The 16,976-nt window shown below is 46.0% G+C and overlaps 1 protein-coding gene and 1 non-coding gene across 7 annotated transcripts in view; both read left to right on the top strand.

Annotated features, from left to right (window-relative positions):
* CHD6 (chromodomain helicase DNA binding protein 6) overlaps positions 1-15,966 on the top strand; it is a 198,724-nt gene extending 182,758 nt beyond the window's left edge. For 5 of the 6 annotated variants that reach the window (XM_070485940.1, XM_044747841.2, XM_044747839.2 and 2 more), the window contains 6 exons: positions 14-165; positions 564-770; positions 1,776-2,228; positions 4,090-4,281; positions 5,283-5,402; positions 12,623-15,966. In XM_070485940.1, the coding sequence (XP_070342041.1) occupies positions 14-165; positions 564-770; positions 1,776-2,228; positions 4,090-4,281; positions 5,283-5,402; positions 12,623-13,519 (2,021 nt within the window). In that variant the 3' untranslated portion in view covers positions 13,520-15,966. Of the gene's footprint in view, positions 1-13; positions 166-563; positions 771-1,775; positions 2,229-4,089; positions 4,282-5,282; positions 5,403-8,207; positions 8,427-12,622 lie in introns of those variants that run through there. The other variant, XM_044747842.2, reaches the window with a different exon arrangement.
* On the top strand, positions 11,843-11,949 carry LOC123277499 (U6 spliceosomal RNA). The gene has a single exon (XR_006514450.1). It is a non-coding gene; the product is annotated as a U6 spliceosomal RNA (small nuclear RNA).
* Positions 15,967-16,976: the final 1,010 nt, after the last annotated feature.

Genomic DNA, 16,976 nt, shown 5'->3' with positions numbered 1-16,976 from the left:
CCTTTCTTCCCAGATTATCCAGGGAAATACTCAGAAGAAGAGAGCAAGAGCTCGACATCGGGCATCACAGGAGACCTGGTGGAGGACTTGCAGGAGGCTCGGGCTCCCACCATCGCTCAGCTGCTCCAGGAGAAGACCCTCTATTCCTTCTCCGAGTGGCCAAAGGTACCTCCTGCAGCTTGCATTCCCCACTCAAAGCATTCTCAGCTTTGAATCCTTTATCTTTACGTTTCAGAGTATTTCTGAATAACAGACTGAGAGAGATGTTTAATATCTTTAAAAGGTATTAGTTATGTAACATTTGAACATTAAGGATATATGCACTTGACTAATTAGACCGTAAGACGAAAGTGTCAGTTGTCTTCATATTTACAGCACTGTAACTTTAATTTTCATCCTGCAGGCTATGAAATTATTTTAAGGCTTGTAAAGTGGGTACATCTGAGTGTGCTCTTTTCTAATCAGCTCCTTCTGGTTAGAAAACTTAACGCTTGATCTCAAGGGACTAAGTGAATTTGGGTAACTTGGTACTTATCCCTCATAGGTTGTGTTCTTTTTTATAGGATCGCGTGATAATCAACCGCCTAGATAATATCTGCCATGTGGTGTTAAAGGGGAAGTGGCCCTCCAGCCAGCAGTATGAGCCCTCGGGCACAGTGCCTGCCCCTGTGTTAACCAGCAGTGCTGGCTCTCGAAGCAGCCTCTTGGAGCCAGAGGCATCAGAACACAGCTTCAGCAGTGGTGCAGCATTGGTGGCCCAGATCCAGAAGGTGCGGCCATGAGAATGGTGTTGACCATGAAACAAAGAATAGGAGACACTTTGCGCTTCTCAACTGAGTCATTCATTCAACAAATATTTACTGAATGAATAGGATTGATTTATTTATTTGTTTGTTTTTGTAAAGCCATTAGTGTTAATTGAGGAATTTGGATTTTATCCTGTAGGCAGCAGAGAGCTATTAAAAGTTTTGGAGCAGGGAAATGGATGATGAGAGCAGCGTTTTGCAGCTCAACTGGAGTGGTATGCAGATTTGTGGGAGATGAGGATCAGGAAAGGGAAGTGCCTCAGAGGCTGGGAGGCCAAGTGCAGCCTGATGAAGAGAAAGGTTCTAGACTAGATTAGTGGCAGGGTGGATACAAATAAAGGGGAGAGAAGTGGCAGGCATGATGCAATAACTAATAGCTATATAAGGAAAGGGAGGCAGGAATGGATCCATGTGTTCAACACTTGGAGGATCAAGAGAAGGATGGCAGCTGATAGAAAGAGGGGAAATCAAAGCAGGAATGAGTTTTGTAAACTCAAAACTCAAGATTCATTGGCGATATGTTGTCAGCACACTGGGCGCTCACTCTCAGCTACACATTGGAATCCACCAGGGCCTTGAAGAGCTGCTGATTCTGATTTAATTGGTCTAGGGTGTGGACTGAGCTTTGGAATTTTTGTTTAACTTTCCAGTTGATTCTGATGTACAGCTGAGGTTGAGCTTCCCCAAATTATAACTTTGCAACTCCAAGAGTTCATGAACTAGCAGGTTTAGCAACATCTGGAAACCTGTTATAACTGCAGATTCTCAGGCCCACTGAAGTACAGTGTGCATTTTAACAAGCTAGCCAGGTGATTTGGTACTAAAGTTTGAGAAGGCTTGAGTTAGAAGAACCTCACAGAAGAGGACTACAAATCCTACCAGGCCCAAGGCAGTCAGGCCTGGGGAAGCACTGGCATTCAGCCACAGAATGGTGTTCACACCCCTCTTGCCACTTGTGTGTGTTCACAGGAGAGCTTCTTGGCTCCAGTATTCATAAAGGATGAACAAAAGCACAGACGTCATTACGAGTTTGAGGTGGAGAGGGATGCAAAGGCTCGGAGCCTGGAACAGTTCTCTGCCACCCATGGGCACCGTCCCATCATCCTCAACGGCTGGCATGGGGAGTCAGCAATGGACCTCTCCTGCACATCAGAGGGGTCCCCAGGAGCCACGTCACCTTTCCCAGTGAACACCAGCACCCCTAAGATTGGGGCTATCAGTTCCCTTCAAGGAGCCCTTGGCATGGACTTATCTGGGATTCTACAAGCTGGCCTTATTCACCCAGTGACCGGACAGATCATCAATGGAAGCCTCAGAAGAGATGACGCTGCCTCAAGGAGGCGGAGAGGGAGACGGAAACATGTTGAAGGAGGGATGGACCTCATCTTTTTGAAGGAGCAAACACTTCAGGCAGGAATCTTGGTGGGTATATGAAGCCATTAAGTAAAAACATCGACCTTTCTACACTGAGCAACAAACCCTTCTTCCTCAGACACAAAAGTTTTTGGTCTATAGATCTTTTATGCCTGTATCAGTTGTCCTACTTATTTTCATTATGTCCTCATTATAAGCTGCTCTTAGTCTTTTCTAGAAATAGGTATTGATCCATTAAGGGCCCTTAGTCTGCATGCAACCTGGAGAAATGAGCCAGGAGGTCTTATCATTTCAAATAGAAACAATGCAAATCCTCCAGTGTTTCGGAAGAGCCACTGGTGATTGAATGAGAAGAGCAAGACAGCAGGGTTGAGTTTGCAGCAGCGTTGCTCCAGGTTAGTGGGCTTTCCAGGAGCTCGGGAGAAGGAACAGGAGTCAGGACTTCCTGAATGTTGATTCTGGCTCTACTACTTGATTTCCTAGGCAACACTGAACACACCACCAAGCCTCACCTTGTTTCTCTGTTTAGTGGGGCAGCAGCGTCTACCACAGAGAGTTGCTGTGAGGATCCACTGAGATCACACTAAGACATTCTAAACTCAAGGGGGAGATCATTGTAAAGAGCAGAAAAGGTTGGAAACTGTACACCTGATCAAGAGAGATCCCCTTAGACTGCTTAATGCATTGACTTCTCCTTGTATTTTGGTTTTTCCTATTTATTGAATTTTGAGCTCCAAAACAGGAACCACATTTCATGTTTTCTTATTTTTAAAGGAATAATAATTACCAGTATTTGTCAAGTGCTTACTATGTGCCAGGGACTGTGTTCAGGGTTTTACCTGCTTGTCCTATGTGATCCTCACAACAACACTATGCAGGTGCCGTTATTATTCCCATTTTATGGAGGAGGAAACTTGAGGCTTATGAGCATTAAATAATTTGCCCAAGATTATCCAGCTAGTAAGTAGCAGATCAGAGAACCATGGACTTTGTTCTCTAGAGCTTTATTACTAAGGCATATTGTTTGGAATATGTCTTCCTCTTAGACTTTCTATATAATTTGGGAAACTGAAGTGGCAGGGCTTTTTTTTCCCTGTCCAGTACTGCAAGATTTAAAGAAGCTTGTCTCATTTTGTAGGGGCACAAAGCCATAGTTTCTCTGTAATGATCGTAGAAATCCAATGGGATGACTGATAAATTTTTTCCCTTGGCCACAGAGTATTTTTTAAATTTATTATGCAAGCATTTATTTAGCACTGACCTTGTAGACCCAGTTATAGGCAGTGGGAATACAGACATGTGTAAGATAGGCATTTGAACTATAGAGAGAATGGGTAAGTAAATTGCAATGTGGCATTTTCTGTTAGGTGAAGACCTGAGAGTGCTGTAGGGGGACAGGAAGTGGAGCAGCCAGTATTGCCTGGGTTTGTCAGTGATGGTGACAAAGGAGGTAACACTGAACCTGAGTAGGTAGAGGGTAATTAAAGTTTACCAGGTAGACAAGAATAGGAGAGGAACATTCAGGTGGAGGGAACAGCCAACATGTGCAAGAGTTTATGTGTGGGTCAAAATTCTTTCAAAAACCCAGCAGAGTACAGTCATGTGTCACTTAGGGATGGGGACACGTTCTGAGAATTGCATTGTTGTGCGAACATCATAGAGTGTACTTACACAGACCTAGATAGTATAGCACACTACACACACCTAGGCTCTGTGGTACTGATCTTAGGGGACCACCGTCATATATGCGGTCCATTGTTGACTGAAATGTCATCGTGCAGTGCTTGACTATAATATTAGGGTGGAAATAGATAGAAAGAGTCAAAGAACACCTTATGTGTTTTTCCTTTAGAAACTAGTTTTCATTCTGTCGTGATTAACTGCACATAATTGTTTTTCCTTTTTCCAGGAAGTCCATGAAGACCCAGGACCGGCCCCCCTAAGCACCTCACACCCAGAAGGGCCAGTCCCTGCCACCTCGGCCCCTGAGCCAGCCCCAGCAGCCAGCAGCCAGGCTGAGAAAGCCATTCCCAGCAAGAGTCTGCTTGACTGGCTGAGACAACAGGCTGACTACTCCTTAGAAGTTCCTGGCTTTGGAGCAGTAAGTGTTGGTGCTGCCTGAGACTGCGGCTTACTTCCTGCTAACTCGATGCCCTTTTTGATAAGGAGCATGCAGAGGGAGGCCAGGAAGTTTGGGAGAAATCTGTGTCAACTAAGAACATCATTTTAAAGTTTGGGGGTTTTTTTTTTACGTTTAGATTTCGATTAAGTTTTCCAATAATAGAAATTACAGTGCATGTCAGAATGCTGTGCCAAGCAGTAGACATGCAGAATCTTATGAGGACAGAACTGGCCTAGGCTCAGCCCCCTTCTCTCTCCAGAATTGCCACACAGTGTCATAAGCTCACAGAGAGATCTTTAGGTTGCATAAATGCTGCCAATTCATGAAAACGTTCTTGTGTATTCTCTTCAAGTTAATATGTCACTACTTTGCAGGGATGTTTTACACTTACTGCTTTGGGACTTTTCCTCAAGTCCTCTCAGTGCCTTTGCCATAGATCCTTCAGGTTAGGAGTCTGTAGGAGAGGGCTCCTGAGCACTCATGTCTTCTCTGGGTTTTTCTTTCTTCATTTGCTCATTTACCCCACCACTGTCTTTGTCCTGGGGAATGTCTGATTAATAAGATAGAGAGGTAGAGAGCTCACAAGAAAAAAAGGAGAATGGATTCACGGATGCACACCCTACATAGATAGACAAAGCCCACCAGGTAGGTGGCAGTGGAGAGAGAATTGGGAAAATGATTAGGAGGAAAAGGCTAGAAATTAAGCAGTGCCCTGGGAGACGGTGGGTCTGCTGGGGTATTCTAGTCCGGAGGGCCAGGAGGCCCACACAGCCTGTTTTTGCAGCTTACTGCAGGAATGCTTGCTTCAAGGAGAGAGCCTAGCTGAGGGCCAGGTGGCTGTTTCCTTCAGCCTAACTTGATTGAGTCCTGTGCAGAGGGTCATTAATGAGAAAATAGCAAACCCAGATGAAAAGCACCAACCTCCTCAGAAAAATCTGTGACAGAATGTTTTGTAATGTTGATTTCCATTTGCCTCCTAGAATTTTTCAGACAAACCAAAGCAGAGGAGGCCACGCTGTAAGGAACCTGGAAAATTAGATGTCAACTCCCTGAGCAGAGAAGAGAGGGTTCCTGCTGTCTCCAAGGAGCCAGGACTGAGGGTAAGGAAGATGGTCATGTCATGGTGGAGCCAAGCCTTCATAGAAACAAAGCACCAGCTGGGAGCGGGTAGCTGGGTGACATTTTCTGAGAGGACAAGAGGCCAGTATGGGAAGTTGATAAGTAGTGATAAGTGGGGCTGGGGCATCTTGGGCAGTGGTATGACTTCCCAGAGTCATTTGTTTTCAGCCTTTATCTTTTCATTTAAGTTTGTGCTTAAACCATTCCCGAAAGTTCGTATTTTTTACTCCATATTTGTGGAGAATTACAGGGAAAAGATACCTTAACTCTTGTCAGGAGTCTGTTTCAAGTGTTTAACAAACTTCTATTATTGGAAATTTTCATTTTCTAATCTCAGTTTTCCTGGCTACCATTTAAGACGTTTCCTTCTGGTGTCCTCACTGGCAATGAAAAACAGCTGACTCCGAGCACTGCCCTTTTCCTATTATAGAATCATAAGCCTGGAAGAGACTTCAAAGGCATCTGCAAAATACTTCTTGTATAACGAATCTGAGTTAATTATAGTTTGCAGATGAGTACAAATTTGAAATAGAAAATTCATAACCTCTAGGGGGCACTAATAACGTTTCAACCTGAAAATCTGTTGAGCTTGGGCAAATTATACATAAATGTGCATAAAAGGTGCTTTCTGCCCAAATAGGGAGCCTCTGAAGGTCCTCATGGGGATCTGCTCTTCCTGGGTTATTCCCTAAACCCGCATGCTTCCTGGATGCCTGTCTTCAGTGCTCTGCCAATGATGGCTTTGCTTGAGTATTAATTCCCTTCTTAGTGAGATTGCCTGGATATGATTTCTTTTTTTAGCTCTCAAAGACCACCCACCCTTGTCATTTCCTCCTCCTTGTGCACAAAGAAGTTGTTACTTAATGTTCTCAAGGAACGTTACTGATTTTGTCACCTGGATGATTACTCTTTGGGCAGCTCTGCATAGCTGCTCTCGCTCGTCTCTGTGTGCCACTGTGGCTCCACAGCAGCCACTGTGGGAGGGAAGCCTAGGCCAGTCCCCGGGGGGCTGCTTGTTAGAAAGTTGGTCACATTGGAAAAGTTGCCCTCTTTTCCCCTCTCTTGTTTTATTCTCGAAAACTGTCCCTACAACCCCTTTTCTTAGAGCTGCTTGTGCTGCACCAGCTGATTCAGCTTCAGTTCTTCTCCTGTCTGTCTCACCCTGTCACGCTGCCTCCCCACGTTCTCTCTGTCTTAGCACACAGTGTCTCCATAAGTCGTCCAGTAGAGACCCCCAGTTCTTGCTTTGTTGTAGTCTGAGCTCTTGGTTTAGAGACTTGTCAAAAAAAAACATGTGGTTTCCCCTTTGGCTTTCTCATTTGTTTCTGCACGTCTAACAATTTCCCTCATGTTCTCTGGAAATTAATGTTCATCACACCCCTGCAGATGCTGACCCCTTGCCAGAAAACCCATTTCTAAGCTGTTCTTGCAAGCCAGCCTCTTACCAGAGATGCACTTTCCCTCCTTTGTTAAATAAACACAATCCCTGCCTCAGAGGCCCTTTCCTGCAGTTAAGGCAAGAACAGGAAGCACTTGTCCACCTGGTCTTCAGGGCTGCTCTGCCTTCCCAATGGGGAAGAGCTGGCACAATGCTCTGCTTGGCTCCAGGAGGGTTCGTCTCCCCTCACCCATGTCTCACATGGCTCCTCCTGGGACAGGAGCCCTCTAGGGTGTGCCTACCCCTTCTTCTAGCAACAGATTCAAATGCCACAAAGAACGTCTTCCTTCAGCTCCTTCTGCTGTGTGCTGTGGTTCAGCTGGGCAAGCTACACAGACCTAGCAATCCACAGGCTGCGGCAAGGCCACGCAATTCAGCTTTCAGGACGCCTGGTTCATAGTGGTCGCTCATCAAATGTGTGTGCACATGCACAGACCTCATATATTTTCTCTCTCTGAGTTATATTTGTTTTACGTGTCTGTGTAGTTTTTTTGTTTGATTCTTGCTGGGCCATTTGACACTAAATTGCAGAGATAACACGTCACCTCTAAATACTTCAGCATGCTTTCCTAAGAATGTTTTCCTGTATAACTGTTACCATTATCACACATGTGAATTTAATAATATCTAACATCTAGTCCTTATTCAGACTTCCTATTGTCCCAAAAATGTCGATGAGAGCTAGTTCCTGTCTTATTTTACTTATTTTGTTTTTAAGATTTTTAAATTAGGATTCACACACTGCATTTGGTTGTTAGGTCTGTTTTCATTCAGTGAATGTTTGTTGACTGAACCTGCCAACCTTCCTGGGAGGAGTAAGGAAGTTTTGGTCACCACCTGCTTCTCCATCTCTACCCAGGAGTTAAGTTTTAGAGTTGAATATGCGGGCCTTGGAATAAATGCTACCATGTATTGGTAAAGCAAGATACTCTTCTGGGGTTGGGATGCCCATGTCATCAGCTAGGAAAGCAGATTTGCCTCCCATGTCACTTAACTTCTGACTTTCCTTTTCCCTGCTCTCCTTGCCTGCTCCCCAGGCTCCCCTGGAAGAGGAAGCAGATTTGTTCCCAGCCTATATAATTACCAGGCGGGAGAGCTGCCAAAGCCCGACGTGGCCGCTGTGTGTGGTCGCCAAGCTGCTGGGAGGGGCACCTGACTAGGGTGGGCAGCAGCTGGGGGGCTGGAGTGACTCTCCCTCCCACAGGAAGTGGTGAGAGCCGACTTCCTCCGCCAGCATGCCTCTTGCTTTGCTGTAGATGAAGAACTGTTGTCTTCACCGTGGGGCCTTTCTGCTGCTGCTCTCCCAATCTGAAGGGGAGAAGGTGGCCAGCTTGTGCTTTCTTGGCAGGTTCCAAGGTCTGAAAGGTCCCAGCATTCTCTCTACGTCAGTGGTTCTCAACAAGGGCAGGGAAGGGACATTTTTGGATATCCTGATGCCTGAGGAGTGTGACTTCAACTTAGTGGGCAGGACCAGGGAGACCAAAGGTCTGTCTGCAGGTCGCAGGCTGTCTTAAGTGAGCTGTCCAGTCCTAAATGCCTTGATGAGCTCAAAATAAAGTATGTTAAAGCACGTCTGATTTATAGCGTATTGTTTGAAAATAAGATAGAGGCATTATTCATCAATCTCTGGAGTTGTTTTCTTCCCAACATAAAGACTTCTAAGATCGAACATGCCCTCCCACTGGAGAGTTATGAGGGAACATTTGTGGGTATAAAGGAAAAAGACACACCCCGACAGCTTTTCCTGGCTCTTGGCTGTGGGTAGGCTGCAGGGAAGAGGGCCTGGAAAAGCCTTGTGGTCAAGTTGTGGTTACCCTGCGCTGAGGTGGTGTGCCCAGCAGGCCTGAGACTATGTGGTGTAGTCCAGAATCAGGCGATTTGTATTAATGGACTCAACATAGACTGGTAGGAAATTATGCTTTTAGCTTGGCCCCAATCCATCAAGTCCCCTTGTCTCTCTAGAAACAGGAACCGGGCAGGAATTGCTCCCCAAGTGATCCTCCCCTGAACCAAAGCAAGTAGTCACCCAGCACACTCCAGAACAAACCAGCCTCACAGACTGTAGGTGGCTGGTCACGTGGGAATGAGATGAGTGTGGTGTGGTGCATGCAAAGAGTCCTGGGCTGGGGGCTGCAGGGCCTGGGTTCTAGCCTCCTCTGTCCCCCCAGGCACAAATCCCTGCCGCCCCCCCCCCCACCTTGATTTGTAAGAAAGAAGGGGCACCAAACCTGACAGTATCAGAGGTTTCTCCCTCTTCTGCTAAACCAAGGCTTTTTGAGAAGAGTTTCTCCTCAAACAAAAGTGACCATCATAAAGCTTTTTGCCCATGAAGCCCTGGTTTTTCTTTAGTATTCTTTGGGAAATTGAAGGACAGATGTCAGACTTCAAAAAAAAAAAATTATTTCTGGAGATTTGGAAACATTCAAGTGCACATATTTCATGTGTCTGTGAATCTGTAAACTCACTGTAAAATGGTTGTGGTGACAGTACTGACTCCACAGGGTCTGGGTGATGGTTAACTGAGATCATGCAGATGGAGCCCTTAGCACAGCGCCTGAGGCAGGGTAACCGCTCCTTGAATAGGCTGTCCTTAGTCTGCTGCTCCTCCTGTTAGCACTGCCCCCTCCTTAGCACCACTGAGAACCACTTGCCCTCGCTGCTGTGGGAATCAGTGCATCCCAGCTGCTTCTCATTTTGGAGTCCACCACACACGTGCACTCAGCGCACTGAAAACCTGAACGGGTGTCACCAGCTAACCCTGGCTCTACGACTCCCCTTAAGCAAAGATCTGTTGGATTTTCTAAGGATTTGACTTCTTTAACAGGGGAAAGGAGAGGTAGTGAACCAAATGGAAGCACCAGAGCTACTGGATTAGAGTTCAAAGTAGATGTCTTTGGGAGGGTTGTAAAGAGATTTCTTAACTGCTCTCAGGCCTGTTCACCAGTCTCAGCCCTTGGATACCCTTAGCCTCCCTTCCTTCTTTCTCTACATTCTCTAAGACTCCCGACCTAATAAAAGGGTTTTTCTGGCCCTTCAGGTGTCTCTTAGTGAGACTTACACCTCCTTTCTCGTTCAGTATGCGCTACTGAGGAGTGCAGCTGGGTCCCTGCCTCTGAGCCTCAAAGACAAGGAAGCTGTGGGCTGGTGAGGTCTCAGCTACTTCTCACCTTACTCCAGACTCTCAGGAAGGGAAGGTGTCTACACGAACGCCCTAGAATCCTGAAAGGCAGCGCAGGCAGCCGTGGAGAAGCATGGGCTCTTCCAGCATCATGCCCGGGAGCCTCACTGTTGAGCCCTCCCACCTCCTGCCCTGTGCAGGGGCCTTTTGGGCCTGACCCCACCCGCATCTCCACATCCCAGCCCTGATAGTGACCTGCGTCTTTCCAGGGCGAATCCGGTCACAGATCCCTCCAGGCCACCCTGGACATCTTTAGCCTCACCATTTCTGCGATCAAAGAGAAGGTGATAAGGGCCAGCCCGGTGGCACAGCAGTTAAGTTCGCATGTTCCACTTCGGCTGCCTGGGGTTCACCAGTTCGGATCCCAGGTGTGGACATGGCACCGCTTGGCAAGCCATACTGTGGTAGGCGTCCCACATATAAAGTAGAGGAAGATGGGCACAGATGTTAGCTCAGGACCAGCCTTCCTCAGCAAAAAGAGGAGGATTGGCACCAGTTAGCTCAGGGCTAATCTTCCTCAAAAAAAAAAAAAGAGAGAAGGTGATAGAACAGCAACTTGTGACAAGAATAGGAGGAGGAGAATCCTGTATACTTAGGGCTGCTTCCCTTCAGTGTGGCTCAGAAAGCAGAGATGACTCCCAGGGGCCCACAAGAAAGGGCTTTGTCTTTATGCTCCTCTGTGTAAAAAAGACAGACTGTTCAGCAACAGAAATGTAATTTGCCTTTAATACTGTGGACATGTATCCTTGATAAACTAAATGATGTTGGTGAGAAGTGGAGGGTAATGGAAAGAAGGAAAGGAGCACAGTTACCCAGAGGGGTTTAGGCATTACAGATGCTGAGTCCTAAAAGAAATGCCTCCCTTTCCATGGGGAAAACATTTCTCTCTTCATCTGAGGGTTATTCACGCCGTTTTTGAAATGCATTCAGTTAGATACCTTTTAATTGCAGTGATTTAATTCTCCCTCTGCAACCGGACCATGAGCTTTAGGAGAGCAAGTTCTTGAGCAGGGGGCTGGCCAGGTCCTCTCTGCTCCACAAGTTCCTGAGCCCGTCACAGAGGAGGAGCATATGCAGCTGCAGCAGGCCCACTCCCTGCTGGCACTCTCTCCACTGTGCTGCCTGCCACTCACGGATGCTCTTAAAGCAGTAGGTTCTCCTCTGGTTCTGTGTAGCGAAATCATCCAGATGTGTGATGGTAAAGTATTCAAAGGTGTGGTGCCAGGGGACCTGTGGGCAAGCAGAGCGGTAAGTCCCAGGCACAGTCACAGTTCAGTTCCACGTGGAGCAGAAGGGCTTAATTCTGGAGTAAGAAAACTGGAGAGCAAACCTCTGAGCAGAGGAGAAATAGATTGTCTCCCTTAAGGGAAATCAGAACATCACTTATTTTGATGTATTTCCCTAGCTTTATTCAAGAGTGCCTTCATTTCTTCAAACACATAGGCAGCGTGTTTTGTGTCAGAGTTGTTGCCCTCCAGGGGGAAGTGGGGCACACACACAACTCACAGTGTCCCTTAGTGAGCACTTCTTCCTGTGGTCAGGTCATGTATTCAACACCCCACTTTCAGTAACTCTACAAGATGATATTATTGTCCTTTGTCACCACAACTCTGAGAGGTTAACTGACTTGGCCTGAGTCCCACAGCTAGGGGGTTACAGAGTCAGGATCGAAGTTCAGGTCTGTCTGCTCCAGAACCCTGTCTCACCTACTCTGCTTTGTGGCTTCAATTAAAAACCTTCCAGTGTCATGAGGAAGACAAATGTTGGGATCTGGTCAAGAGGTCGCAGCCACAAGAGTCTCAACTGTGCTCACTCTGGCAGCAGATATACTAAAATTGGAACATTACAGAAGAAATTAGCATAGTCCCTGCACAAGGATGACACACAAATTCATGAAGCGTTCCATGTTTTTTTTACATTGTACAACCTGAAACTAATACAATGTTGTGTCAGTTATATCTGAATCAAAAAAAAAAAGTCTTAGGGGCCGGCCCCGCGGCCGAGTGGTTAAGTTCGCGCACTCCATTTCGGCATCCCAGGGTTTCGCCAGTTCAGATCCTGGGCACAGACCAAGCACCACTCCTTCAGGCCATGCTGAGGCGGTGTCCCACATATCACAACCAGAGGCACTCGCAACTAGAATGTACAACTACGTACTGGGGGACTTTGGGGAGAAGAAGAAAAGAAGAAAAAAAAGAAGCTTGGCAACAGATGTTAGCTCAGGTGGCAATCTTTAAGAAAAAAGTAAATAAAAAATTTTTTAAAGTCTTGACTAAGACCTGAGCATCTCTCATACTGGTCTCTACCTGCCAGCACTGTCACAGCTTTACACGGTGGACGCCACTTTTGCGTGGTGAGCATGTTGGAAGCGCTGTGTGGTGGTGACAGGCTCTCGGCTTCTGAGGGAGAAGCCCATCAGGTGCAGTTAGGAAAGAGAGCCATCGGACTCTGGGTGGGTAGGCAGGAGGTGCTCCCACTCTAGGATCCTTCGTGGAGCTGGGACAAGATAGGTCAGTGCAGAACCCCTGCTGATTGCCCGCCATCCAGTAACCTTCAGCATCTCGTGTTTCTTTGTCCTTTTTCAGGGGTTTCTCCCAGAAAACAAGTTCAATCATACCCTGCCTGAGCCTGTTCTTCGAGATGCAGGTCCTCGCAGGAGAGGGAGGCGGCCTCGGAGTGAGCTCCTGAAAGCTCCTGCCATCGTGGCAGACTCTCCCTCTGGAATGGGGCCACTGTTCATGAATGGACTGATTGCTGGGATGGACCTGGTAGGACTTCAGAACATGAGAAATATGCCGGGCATACCCCTCACAGGGCTGGTGGGGTTCCCAGCCAGCTTTGCCACAATGCCCACAGGGGAAGAGGTCAAAAGCACCTTGAGCATGCTGCCCATGATGCTGCCAGGAATGGCCGCAGTGCCCCAGATGTTTGGTGTTGGGGGACTCCTCAATGCACCCATGGCGACTACCTGCACTTCCACTGCTCCAGCGCCTCTGTCAAGCACAACGAAAAGTGGTACGTCTACGACCGAAAAGACTGCAGAAGACAAGCCAAGTAGCCATGATGTAAAAACAGACGCTTTAGCTGAAGACAAGCCTGGTCCTAGTCCATTTTCTGATCAATCTGGACCTGCAATAACCACGAGTAGTCCTGTGGCTTTTAACCCGTTTCTCATCCCTGGAGTGTCTCCTGGACTCATTTACCCATCTATGTTTCTCTCCCCTGGCATGGGCATGGCTCTGCCAGCCATGCAGCAGGCCAGACACTCTGAAATAGTTGGTCTGGAGAGCCAGAAGAGGAAGAAGAAGAAAACAAAAGGAGACAACCCAAACCCCAACCCAGAGCCTGCTCCTGGGTCAGAAAGGGAGCCAGGCAGTGATCTGAACTGCCCCGAATCCAGGGCCCGTGTGCCCCCAGATAGAGACCATGCGGCACAGCCCAGGGAAGGGGGCCTCAAAGACTCCAACAGTGACAGCAATTAGAACTTTTTCATTTAAGAAATTATTGTGACTTGTAAGTTTCTTATCCCATAAAGGTTTGTTACTTCCCTCACTTCACCTTCATAAGAACCTGTGTTTCCATAAGTAATATTACCTACCTAATTTCCTGTCTGAGAACTATGGTAACAGATGTTAATAGTTGCAGGGTCTTGCCACTTCATTAGATTAAGTGTCGTCGACCTAGTCTAGGAGGCACAGAATTCTCATTCTGTTATCCAGTTGTTCATTCCAGCAATCGTAGTTAATACAGTACTTGGTGACACGCCCTACCCCCTTCTCTTCCAAGTTTCCCACTTATTTGAAGAGGAAAAATGGCAAAAGAAAGCTGTCTAGGGATTTACTATTGAAGGGCTGAAGAAGAGACAGAGAGTAGCTCTTTTTTCCCTGAGCTGTGTTGACTGGGAAGAATGTAATGGGGGAACTGAAAAGCACAGAGAAAGGAAGTGCTGGTGCATATTTTTTAGTTAAAGTATTTCCCTATTTTATCATGATTACTAAATGAGTAGTATAGACAGAAGTATATAACTAATGGTTGAAAATGCATATATTCATTTCTTTATGAAACAAAACCTTGCTGGTAGTAACCTAACCTCCCCCTTTATGGTTTTTCAGACACCTGCAGCAAGAAGTACTGACTAGGCGTTATTTTATCCATATATATTCTCCCTCCCCCAGGTTAAAAGGTTCTTCTCAGTACGAGGAAGCTTCACACACCTTGAGTTACTGCCAGCGATGGGGGTGAGCTAGGGGCTCGCCCTCCTGGAGCCGCAGGCTGCTCACAAGCACACGACCAGCACTTTGCCCTCACCTCATTCTCTCAAGAATTGCTCTCACCACTACCAGGGCCGAATGGGTTTTTAGTTTGTGCTTTCCTTCACCAAGAATAAGGCTCTTTCTGGAGCCTCTGAGAAAATAGTCACTCAACACTTTTACACTCACTAGGGCCTTTTGTCAACGTTATTTGAGGTTGTCGAAACGTGTGTACCACCTTTTATAATACGACTGTGAAAAGTTTTTTTCTTCTTTCCATTTTTTCTCTGTTCTGTTTATATTTTACAGTTGGACTCAAATTCCAAAACAAATTAGTGGAGACTGTGTTGCAAATTAACACTACTTTCATTCTTCCTCAGCTCCCGAGCTGGGATGCATCTGCCTGAGCAGCACTTACCCCGTTTCTTTCCCTTCCCACTCGTGTCCCATCCCTTCTGATGGTCTTATTCTTTATTGACAGTTCACACTCTGAGACTTGAAATAAGCTCATGGTTCAGGACTCTAGGGGCACAGGGCTGTGCAGGACCGTTGGAAATGTTGGAAGTGTTACTAGTACCAGTTTCACTTTTTGTTGTCACAATTTACTGTATTTTTTACTTTTTCTGTTACAGTTTTGCTTATTTATCAGAAGGTCCAAAAGTTTGACATAACTATTTCAGTTTGCATTATTTATTTATGATGCTTTTGTCATTGTCTTTTATACATTTGGGATTATAAATTATGTAAAGGTTAAAATGAGCATCTCAAAGAAGTCTGTTAAATCGTGACTGAAAATATCAATCAGATGTATTTACAAAAAGTGGAGTCCCGGTTTTATGAATCAGAGATATAAATCAGAAATTCTGTAACTGATCTTATAAGAAGAAAGAATCCAGTAATTGAGTAAATCCTATTTAATAACATCTTTGTAGCATAGATGGTCTATAATGCTGACAACAGATTTCTTAGAAATGCTGCTCTCTCTATTTAACTAACATTTTGTTCAGTTTTGCCTCCAGTGGAAGCAGAAAGGGTTTTTTCAGCTGTTAAATCCTAAAAATCAATATAATTTATTTATGTAAAAAAAAATCACTCAATCAATATATTTTTGAACCTTTTAAGTACTAATTTTCTTTTTATCAAGTAGAAAAAATGTATTTGCCCTAAATCCTTAAAATACAAATGCTATAAAAATTCATGTATCTTGAAAGCCTTACTGCAAATGAGTATTATAGACGTCCAGCAGAGCCTGGGTTTCCTTTGTTGTCGTTGTTGTTTTATATGGAAAAGCTGCTTTCCCCAGGTTCCACTTAGAACCTCCAGTAGGTCACAGGGTTCAATATGGATTTGATTTAAAAACCCACCAGCATGCTCAATCCCTTGTTATATCTTCTCAAACCTGTATGTTAACTCTTGGGGTGTTTAGGCTTATATTTGACTGCTGTTGTGTCCCTGTTTGCAAAATGAAAATGACACTCTGTGGATTATTTGCTCTGTAAGGCATAAGTGCTTCTTATAATTATTTTTCGTTTCCAAGAGCAAAAGCCAAATTTAAACTCTCTCTAGCAAACTTGAGCCTTTTCATCTAATTCCATGTCACTCTCAGCCGTAACTTTCCTTGATCATTCTTCACCCCATGTCTTACATAATAAATTGTCTGTGGTCTTGATCCTGAATTTAAAAAAAAGTTTAGAAGTCACATTTGTATTTGAGGAATCCAGTGGCACTTGGATGTCTCCTGCTGCCTGGGCATTTTGTGAACGTGTCATATGCACACAGGAATCTGCTCTCTTTGCTCGGTGCCCCATTTGTGCTGGCTGCCGTGTTGGGGGCTGTTACATATTCATTCATGAGGGTTGACATACCTGTCTCTAGACCTGCCGGAACACCTGGTTAAAACAGGTGCCATCTAGAAGGGGGTGCTACACAGCACAGCTTCCCGGACTCGGCGCCTGAACACACAGAGCTGATGCCTCGACAAGGCCACTTCCTTAAGCCCCATTCCAGAAGTCCCAAATCACACACCTGGGACTTCAGAGGGTGGGATCTCTGTGGGTTGGAGCAGACCTGAAAACACAAGAATGCCTCAATAGCTAAAGGTCTTAAGTCTTGTTAAGAACTTTTTGGTCCTTAGCTTCAGGAAGCATCACATAGGAAGCCCCAGAAGGGCTGCGTCAGAAGTTATCAAGGAGGCTGGCAGGAAAGTGCTGAAGCCCTGGTGAGACTGAGAGCAGGAGACCAACTAGCCTCACCCTTGCTGGGTCCCTCCCAGGGACCAATAGCTGGGTAGACGAATAACCTGGAAGATGGGTGGGGCCTTGTTCTGTAAGGCCTTAGAGTCCTCTGCTACAGTTTTTCAAGTAAGGATGCACTGCAGGCTTCTTAGATCTCTAGTGGAGACATGGGGGGCCCTCCTGGGTAGAGGATTAATTTATGCAGAATAAGTAGGAAAGAGTCACTCTTGACCTCAGAGCCTGTCCCAGCAGATTCTACCTCCTCATCCAAGGACAGAGTACAGTTAGTCCAGTGCATTGTACTAGGGTTTTAATGGTTGGTTTGTGTTTGCCATAAGTGACCTCATTTGTCCTCGGAGCATCTTGGTTGCCGGGTAGAGGGATGCTGGCATACAGTCTGCCCAATGAAAGTCGATGGGCTGCAGAGCCATCTCATTGGTCAGTCAACACTCCTG

The sequence above is a fragment of the Equus asinus genome, chromosome 15 (assembly GCF_041296235.1).
Source record: "Equus asinus isolate D_3611 breed Donkey chromosome 15, EquAss-T2T_v2, whole genome shotgun sequence".
Lineage (NCBI taxonomy): Eukaryota > Metazoa > Chordata > Mammalia > Perissodactyla > Equidae > Equus > Equus asinus.
The sequence above is the reverse complement of the archived record's forward strand: the minus strand, read 5'-3'. Positions and strand labels throughout refer to the sequence as shown.